At 34.3% G+C, this 10,697-nt stretch overlaps 1 protein-coding gene across 1 annotated transcript; it reads right to left on the reverse strand.

The window, feature by feature from the left end:
• Positions 1-7,604: 7,604 nt before the first annotated feature.
• Positions 7,605-10,341, reverse strand: LOC112277777 (aldehyde oxidase GLOX). The gene is made up of 2 exons (XM_024510487.3): positions 8,770-10,341; positions 7,605-8,640 (listed from the first exon to the last, which is right to left on the reverse strand). Exons 1-2 carry the CDS (start codon positions 10,035-10,037, stop codon positions 8,316-8,318), a joined length of 1,593 nt encoding a protein of 530 aa, XP_024366255.1. The 5' UTR covers positions 10,038-10,341; the 3' UTR covers positions 7,605-8,315.
• Between the last annotated feature and the right edge of the window lie 356 nt (positions 10,342-10,697).

The raw sequence follows: 10,697 nt of genomic DNA on the forward strand, positions 1-10,697 counted from the left end.
TATTATGTATACTGTAACTTTGTGGTGTGTTGACTAGATATGTCTTATTTATTTGATGGGAGGGAAGCCATATTGTTGAGTTTGAAAGTTAATCGACAATATCTAAGCTACAATTGAGTCTGAACTAAACTGAAGCAATTGATTTTGGAATGAGCAATAAATTTACTGGACCAAATGTTTACTAATTTAAATTTTTCAGTTTCAGATACCAATCTTAATTTTAATAATTCCTTATCAATTTAAAGCAAAAAAAAAAAAAAAAAAAAAAAAAACAGTGTTTCGTAAAGTTTGAAGTCTTAAAAGTACTTGCAAAACATCAACTAGATTGTAAGATCAAGAAAATCAGGAAGAAAATTTTATCTATTATACATGACAATAATTGGATGCATTGTATGAGCAAAGGTACCAATTTTGGTACCAGTGAGTGTTAAACTTGATACCAGTTGCATTTCCTTAGATCTATTGAAACAACCAAACATTAAAAGCTCATTTCTAGCAAACCAAAAATATCATCAAAAATTTAAATGTTTTTTAATTTTTGAATACGAGACTCCTGTTACACAATAAGAAATGCATCCAAGAGAAGATATGAGTGTGATTGTAGGCACATCTTTCGACTCTTCTAACTCAGGTAAACAAGAGGTTCTTGGTACAAACAACAAGACCTGGAATATGACATTGTATGGAGAAAGGTCCTCACTCCTTGCAGCGGACCAAATTTAAGGCCCTCATGAAGGAGCCAAGAGTTGTAGAAGATGGTCAAGGTCAGGAGTGAACATAAGTCAAGGTTGCGAGGTGGGTCAGCAGCAGCTGACCCATCTCGCAACCTCGACTTATGTTCACTCCAGCAACCACGTGGTGACAATGCCGCTAGAGAGTCGTTACGTGGATAGACATCGGAATGCATCTGCCGTATAAATTAGCATCTCAGGCAGTCCTCTCTTCCCAATTGTAGTTCTTGTTTTTCTACTAGCTTTTAACGTAACTCAACATCTTTCAACAACGACTACGTTGATGGCAACGATGACTGCACTGCTTGGTTTTCTTGTGGTGTTGGTGATGGTGAGCCCTGCTCACCCCAGTTCCCTTTGAACTGCGCATCCTATGTACTTGAATCTCGGGCAGTACCTTTGAAAATTTGCTGCATTGAGATCCAGGACAACTTCAAGCTACTCAACCCCAAAGCAAGCTTGAAGCAGTACTGCGAGGCCATCCGAGGAGTGAAGCTTTTCAACGGACCCTTAGCTGGAAATGAGCTGAACTTGGCTATTGACACCCCCAATAAATGTGGACTAAGCGGCCAATACAAGAAGGGCCAAACGTGTGCTGGTAAGTGGGCCACTCTTAACTTACTTTGCTCTTTGCATACTCTTCTGCAATCTCCAAATGCAAATGCTGCTTGCAGCTTTTCGCTTCTATTGAATCACCACTACGGTCACAACTGAAACTTAGCTTCCAGAGCGTTTTCCTCCGCAGCGATAATTTGCTTCTACGTGGTGCTTTTTCCAGAGTGATGTTGCATGATTCTATTTTCAGCTCCATCACCGCCGCAAAGATAAGTGGAGGCCGTGACTGGCTTATCAATCTTGGTTGTGTTGTGCAGGCAAACTTTTTAATGGAGGCAGCTAGACCCATCCAGCGAGAGCTGAATCTGCAACGCCTGCTGCTCACTTTGCGTAAACAACCAACCAGCAGAGTACAGAAGCGTGCGGCAAAGAATCTCTGCTGCTTTAATGCTTGCAATGATAGACATCTATAGGATTGCGAGCAATGTGGCTGAAAAGCCAAAGGTCTTGGACATGAATGGCGATGTAAAGTTTTGTTGATTTTATATCGTTGAAGATTGTAAGGTATCGTTGAATTTATCGCCCCATCCTGTGATTTGTTTCATCGGTGTTAGTTGTATGTTGAAAAATCTCCAACCGCGTCTTGTGGTTCGATGTTGGTCAGTATTGTGATGGTCGGAAGGGAAGCGATTTTTCTGTGTGGTGACCTCAATTCTATTCATCCAATTGCACTGTATTTGTCAGTGGAAAAATCTAATTTAGAATTACAGCCGTTGTTCAAACAGAAAAACAAAAAATATAATTTTTGTGTAGAAGCAGAACACAGTATTGATATCAAAATTACGATTTTTAAATACAACCTTTCTTCGTGGGTATTTCTTAACTTCACCAACGTAGCTGAGAAAATGGATTGGACCTGGATTGTTCCAAGTAATGCAGATGATTGAACGACTCATGTATTCCGATATGCAGGTAATGTCATATTACTGATCTATGGTTGTATATTTCTAAATCAATTAAAAATGCATTTCAAGATTCAATTCAACATGTGTGTAACACTCTTCTCAATGTGACAAAGTATGCATATAGAGAAAATGTCTCCGGTTATTTCAGTGTTGGGGCTCTACAAGACAATCGCTTCCTTTGCCGGTAGTCTTGCGAGTTTTTGTTAGCTCAGCCCCTTTCTGAAATTTCGCATCCATATTTCAAGCTTGAAGATAAATTCTTTACTTATATTAACAGAGACCATCTTCTACGTAAATATTTTTCTATATTTTTCTATGTATTGTTTAGGATGTATAGGTTTTATCAGTTATAAGAATCTCATTGAATAAATAATTATAAACAATATATAAATATATATTTTTTAAAGCAATTATTCTAGTTGATTTAGTATTTTCTCTTCTTTGTGCTAAGTTGAGTCTAGTCCTTCAATCCAATGTCTAAAATGATCTTTTATATGTTTTATTATGTATTAAAAATTTATAAATGATATTTAGTGGGTTGAAGAAGCATGTAAAAAAATCTATATGTTATATAGAATTAATTTGATATTAGCATCTTCAAAAAATTAAATATTTTATAATATTTATTTAAATCTTATCATAAAGTTTTAGCATATTTAAAATATATTTTTTTAAAACATAATTTTATCACTTTTAGAGGCCAATATGAAGAATTAGAATAAGATTTGAAGGTATCTTGATGTTATATGGCTAATTATGTGTTCTAAAATTCCATGGTAAAGTTCAATTTGCAAAAAAAAGTAATTTTATTAGAAGAAACCACAAGTGGGAATTTGGGTGCACATGTCTCAAATAAGTTGCAGCACCTTAGATGCAATTAGAAAGATAATTCTAAGATCTTATGGCCCTTCTAGGATATCTTTAATACTTACTTTTGAATCTTGATGAGGCTCAAATTATTGATCACATAATCAAGTTATCCCTTGAGGTAATATATATGAATGTATACCAAGATAGAAGATATGATGACCAAAATTGTAGAGAATGGGAATTAGTTATTACTCAATAATAAAATAATAATAATAAATATATTTTTCTAAAAATAAAATTCTTTTTAAAAATAAGTATTTTTGGAAATAAAAATAAAATTATTAATTTACACATAAGGCTCCAATAAAAATATCAATATTGATTTGTAGTGGACGCTTCTAATATTTTCAATAACATACTTCATTATTTAATTTTATTTTGTTTATGGAATTTAAGTATAATTTTTTAATAATATAGATACAAGGAGTAATGAAATTATTAATTTAGACATCTTGTCTAGGCACATGTAGAAGAGGCTGTATAGTTTCTAGAACTCTAAACTAAAAAATGGATTTAAAACTTGAAGATGATTTAAATTTTATCAATACTTCATAATTTATAGAATTATTAATATATAACTTAGTAATTTTTTAAAAAATAGAAAAAATTAATTCATAGAATTAATTAAATCTTTAAGTACTTCTAATGATTTTTAATATCTTGAATCCACAAGAATCTTAATTTTTTAGAAAAAATCTTAAAAAATTCACAATGAAATCTTAAGTGAATTCTAAGAGTTTTTAATATCATAGACATCCATATTTACTCCAATAATTATCCAGATAATAATAAATTCTAAATAAAAATTCTTAACAAATTCTATTTAAGTCTTAAATTTTTTAACTATATCTTAATCAAATCTTAAAAAAACTATTAATATTCTCCAAAGAAATTTTTAATAAATTCTAGATAAACCTTAAATAAATTTTAAATAAATCTTGATTGAATTCTAATTAGATTTTTGAAAAATCTTAATAAAATCCTAATAAAATCCTAAAAAATCTTTAATAATACTAATGAAGTCCAAATTAAGCATATTAATATATTGATAGATGAAAGTTTGAAAAAATTCTTATAATTGTATCATTTCACTTTTCATTTTAAGAAGCTTTTCCATGATTACTCAATAGAAAAAAAATAATATCATTTTAAAAGTAAATAATCTATAACTTCTATTGTGCTTATGTCTTATCAAGAAAAAGAGATAATCCACTCTCAATCAAAAAAAGACAAAGCACTAATCTTATAAGTATATTCTTAATAAGCTATTATTAAGGACAAAAACTTGATAAAGTTAGATATACAAGTAAGATTTTTTTCAAAGAAATATGAAAAATAGAAATATATATATATATATATATATATATATATATTTTAAAAAAACTATAATAGTTATTGCCAAAAGACAAAAAAAACTAGAAACTCTTAAAACTATATTAGAAGCAAGAAATAAATTGATAAAAGTAAAAAAGGCTTTATTCTTACTTTTATATATACTAACAAAATAAAAGATACATAATGAGGTTCTATAGGATTTTCGACACAAATATAATTTGCGAGACATGTGTCTTAACTTACAAGGCAAGTTTCCTATATGTGTGCTATGTAATTAACTTGTATTACAAGCTATTAACTCATGTGATACATGTCTAACTTGTTGGCTAAGTGTTTAATCTACCAATTACCTATAGACATGTATAAAGGTGAAAGTGAGTCTATGAAGCTTCTAAAAAGCTCCTCTACAAGATATCATCAAATTAATCTACTTTTATCTATTTCTATTTATTTCTATTATCTAAATAATTATTAGAATAAATATTTATGTCTATAACATTTATCAAAGATAAGAATTCAAAGAATGTAAATAGACAAGTAAGACATTTTTTTTTTAAAAAAATTGACATAAAAAAGTAAAAAAATAAAAATGTATGTTTATAAAAAAATTAGAGTGGCTATTATCAAATACTATAAAACTAAAAAATCTTGAAACTAGCTTAGAAGCAAGGAGTTGACAAAAGTAAAGAAAGCCTTATTCTTGCCTTTATATATATATTATCTAATAAGGAGCTACTTGACAATGTTCTATTGGACCTCTAACATGTATTTAATTTGCTCTACACAAGTGTAATTTGCAAGGCAAGTTTTCTATATGTGTGCCACATATCCAACTTATACCACAAGTAACCAATTGTTTGGTTAAGATTTCAATCTACTAATCACTTTTAGATACATATAAAGATAAATTAGCATCTACAAAGCTTTTAAAAAGCTTTTCTATAAGACATTGTTGAAGTTATCTACTTCTATTTACTTCTACATATTGATGTTATCTATGTTATTAATGGAATAAATATGTATGTTCATGACAATAAGTATACCAATTTCTAGATATAAGAAATTTCTTTCGTTGATTTTTTTTCTTTATGTTTTTAAAATTTTAAGTTGTGCCACTTCCTCTTTCTCTTCTCCTTCCCTTTTCCTTTCTTACTTGTGGTGCTTTTGATTCTAATTATGATTCACTTTAGATTGAACAAACTCAATTTTTATAACTTAACTCAATCCATTGGCTTTGTTGTTCTTTTTGCTAATCCATCATAATATATATTTTTTCAATCCAAATGAAGAATCTTAGATTAATTTAATGTTTAAAAAAACCAAAAAAAGATTCATAATTTACAATAAGAAATTATTTAATTAAAAAAAATGCTAGAAATGTGCCACATATTATCTTTGTAGATGTTTCAAAAGCTATTACAAAAAAACTAAATGCTAGCCTGTTAGAGAAATTCAATGAAACAAGATCCAACTTTTAAGGTTTTATGCAACAAGTATCGCTTTACTTACACTTACATGATATAAATATTAACTCTAGTTATATAAAGATCTTATTAGAAATGATAAGATTTTATAAAGTTGAAGGTTTTATAGCTTTTTTTAATATTATAAAAATACATTAGAAGTCCTTGGCCTCATTTATATATAAATTGATATTACTACTTACTAGATTTAATTAAAGAAGGTGGTTGTTTGGTTTTTTATTTTTTAACTAATTTTAAAATATTTTTTATCAATTCAAGAAAATTAGGTGGTTCTTTTAAAGTATTTAAAGATATTTCTTTTTCTTTAAGATGAACAAATCTATTGGTTTTTTGGCCCTTATGCTTCTAATAACTACAAAGAAGATAAATATTTCTTATTCAATAATATATTTTTTATACTTAATTTTATTAAGTTGGATTAAGATAGTGATAAATTTGATATAAAAGGTATATTAGTAATAAATATATTAGTAATATTATAAAATCAATTTTAATAATTTAAAGAAAATTTAATTAATTTTAATGATTTTATTAGCAATTGGAATTAGAAAAATTATGGGTTTTATTCTAAATAGTTCAAAATAGCCTTTGCCATGCTTTTCTTTAATATAAAATTTTGACATATTATTGATAAGTTCCATTGATGCATCTTAATTGGTAGAATCGTCAAAAAATAAAGATTTAAATTATTTAGCTATAAATTTTTTAATATTAATTATTTTTATCATTTAATCATTTATTAAAATTTAAAAGAGATTATAACTTAAAATTAACTTGTTAAATAAAATGTTATTAAATTAGAGTCATAATAAGTCTTTGAAGCAATTATCTTGGTTGGTTTAGTATTTTCTTTTAATTTTGATAATTATTATTTAGTTATTAAGAATAACATCTAAATTGGTCTTTTACTTATATTTTTTATTTATTAAAGCTTCATTTTATATTAGATAGTATTTATTTCAAGCATAAAAAAGAAATTCATGACTTTTTAGTTATTTATGTAAAAAAATCTAGAGAACAAATTAGAGGCCTTGGATGTGTGTATAGGCATAATAGGAGTGTCTATATTAATTTTGGGTGTGCTTGTTGTTTGAGTCTTTACTTACACATTAACATAATATTATTACATTACAAAAAAAAAATTACATATTTAAACAACATCTCTTATAAAATGTCAAGTACAAAGAACATCAAATTTTGATTGAATTACTTGAATTATGATTATTATTGGTCATACCTTTCACAAGTATGTTATTATTTCAATCAGTTTTAGATGTTTCTTTCTATAACACATAAATAAATAATTAAGATATATAAATATATATATATATATATATATATTACAGTTCAAATAAACGTGATAGTTTATGTCATTTCTTACTCAGACAAGAATGTCTTTCGAAATGTTTTCAGCATTGTAAATGTCAAACAGACCCACCTTAATAACTTGGTTCTGATTTACTACATTCTGTTTTGTCGTATCCAACCAACTAAAGTTGAATGACATCAAAGCTCAGGCTCCCATGGACTTATACCAACTACAAAACAAAACTCATTGATCTAACAAGGACTAAACCCATGTGCACAACGACCGATTTACAGGTCAAAACATGTTTAATGTGTGCAAGCTGAGCTCTTCATCCCATGAAAAACGAATTAGGAGAAAATGAAAACGGATCAAGCAGAGTGTGTTCTGCAGCAGAATGAATAAATTGTGTGCGAAGAATACATAGCCTCATTGGGCCCTTATTGTCTTCCAAGGCCCAGTCCCTGGTTGACTCCAGGCGACTTTGAAAAGAAAAAAAAGACTATCACCGCCACTCACGCACATTGTTCATGCGGCTGCGGTACCTAAATTATTCAACCTGGTCCATCGACAGCCTCGCTGTATAAGAAACCCCCTAGCCTATACCTTTTGGACTTCGTAGTCGATGGATGACCTTCAATCTCACCTCGTGCTAAACCTCAACCTCACCTCGTGCTGGACTTCAAACTCACCTCGTCGGTGAAGCCCAGCTTGATTCATTTATCTACTGCTTTGGCAGCATGACAGCACTACGGCCCACCTTTTTATTGTCTTTGAACCATCTTATTCTTAGACTTCTGATCGCCCCATGTATCACATCCGTGCTCAATTTACAAAGATTCCCACAATCCTCGCATTGATCTACCGAACCAAATCCAAAACTCCACAAGCCACCAGCAGACGCTCAACTCTACCTAGGCGCCTGCGTCGCGACAGTGCAACCTCCAATAACAACTACAAGTCCTGGAAGGGCTGGCACAGAGAAATAACACTTCAATCCATCTATTCACCAGTTCAATATTCTACACCGATCTTGAACTACACTGCGGCAGTCGTCATGAAGGCGCAGTTAGTTGTTCTGCTTCACCCACACACCCTTGGAAGGAATGCCGTTCTGGACCACGAACAGGAGGTAGTATGCGGGAGGGGCGATGGTGTTTCCGGGGACTGCAGCCACCTGCACCGACCAGGCATTGCCCGCCTTTGCAGGCACTGACGTCTTCAACTTCAACTGCCTTTGACCCTGAGCGAAGGAGTGTGTCACGTAGGGAGCGCTGTTCATGTTCACCTCCACTCCGCCCACTCTTTTGCCCACAGTGAAGGTCATGATGAACACCTGTTTGTACTTAATCTGCTTGGGATACCCTTGGATGGCAGGCCTCACACCGTTGAATCTGGGCATCATCATCATCAAACAGTCCTTCAAGTTAGCCTAACGTACATGCCGCCATCATTCCGCACAACAGAACAATGCATCACAAAGGATAAGGACAATCTGTGGGACGTCGAGGTCAGAGACTCACCCTGCACCCAAGTAAGGAGGAGAGAACGCCTCCACTCGCAGCTCAGTCGGGTATTGACCATTGTACGTGTAGAACTGGTGGGTGTTACTTCCAGCCAGGAGCACTCTTCCGTCAGCCAGCAAGTTTGCAGTGGAATGGTACAAGCGGGGAATGTTGGTCTTCGCATACACCTGGAACTGCTTTTTCGTGGGGTTGTAGTTCACTGGATTCAGGGCAGGGTTGTTGGCCTTCCCCCATCCCTGATAGCCGCTCTGGGCACCGTTGATGATCAAAATATCTCCGGTAGGTAGATTGATCATGTCGCCCATAACACGCCGAATTGGCATATTCTGCATAGCCCAATTGGGCTTTCCGGAGGTGGCCACAATTCTCCCGCAGCTGGCAGACGCGGGTGCGTTTGCATTTCCAGAATTCGAGGCACCAGTGGCTGCGCCTCCACACACCATGATCTCCGCGAACCCGAAGTTTGTCTGCCATGTCAAGGGAAGCATGGCAGCAGATCCAGCAGAAGGGTAGTTACGGGGGTTTCCAGGAATCTGAGGATATCCCCTTACCACCTTGCCCGAGTTCCAGTTCAGTTGCACGGAGTTTCTGACCGCGAAAATGAAAAGATCTCCGTTCGGCAAAAGATATACAAACGGGTAAAGATTGTTGTATCCTCCCAGCATACCTAAGTTGAAGAAGCCTTCTCCGGCTTTCCTCTTGGGGTAAAACTCGTACGAAGGCGTGTTGCGTCCTCCGACAATGATCTGCCGAATACCAGAAGGCAAAAGCTGGTTGGAGGCATACCAGCGGCCGGTTGCGAGGTTCTCTCCTAGTTCAACCCAGTCACAATTACCTCCAGCGCCGCATGGTTGCAGAGTCCTGATTTTCCTGTTGCCTTCGAAGTCACCCCCAGTCTGCACCATTCTCCCATTATCGAAGAACTGCCCTGATGAGCACCACGTATCCGTGTACACATACAACGGGCGGACTTGGTTGTTCGCTGGGTTGAACATCACGGAGTGCGCATAGCAATCAGTTTTGGAGATGCGCTCCGCAGGCTGTTTGCGGCAGCGACCGTTGGGGAGCTTGATGGCGGAGGGTCCAGTGTTGGTACGATCAAGCATGATGACTGTGTTCATGTGCGTAACCGCAGTATGCATTGACGATATACCCGCATTTTTGTTCAACAGAGCCCAACTGCCCTGGGCCGCCACAAGGTATGCGCATGACAACAGGTATTGCAGCGTTACCAGAACCACGAGAGTGGTTTTGGACAACCCCATTGTCAACGTGTCACCTGGAAAAAGCTTTGAATTCAAGACTGAAACGCGATGTTAATCCAATTCAACTATTTTCTCAACCACAACACACCAATGCTGAACAATGCATGCACGACCGTCAGTATTTCTAACAAAGCATCAACCAAGACGAGACAGAATAAGACGGTAACAACTTCGATCGCCACTCTGTAAAGAGGACTTATAACCCAACGACGGTAGCGTTATGTATGAGAATCCTTGGTGCGTGAAATATGACATGCACCTAGTGCTTCAGCATTGGGAGGCCCTCCTGCCCCGCAAAGCTGGCTGAATGGTGATGTTAGGCAGGTCGAATGGAGAGTATTAGTAGTGCTGCTGTGCAGAATGCCAAATGAACTTGCAAAACTCCGAGCCAGCAGGATCGGTGGTAAGGCATCTGTTTTTAGCCATTTCAGCATATTCGATGAGCTGTGGTGATGTATCAGAGTCTCCCAGTTGTGAAAATGGACCGAAGCAATCTGACAATGCTTTTTTCCTGCGGACTAAAGTTCACTCGGTTTCTATTGTTAACTTTGTCTTGTGCATCAGTCGGCAATTGCTGTTGACTTTAAGGGAACTAGGAAGGCAGTGAGCTTTCTGCAGGATTGCTAAAAGCAGAGATTGGAACAGTTTTTTTTAGTCTGA

The sequence above is a fragment of the Physcomitrium patens genome, chromosome 26, assembly GCF_059467195.1.
Source record: "Physcomitrium patens ecotype Gransden chromosome 26, ASM5946719v1, whole genome shotgun sequence".
NCBI lineage: Eukaryota > Viridiplantae > Streptophyta > Bryopsida > Funariales > Funariaceae > Physcomitrium > Physcomitrium patens.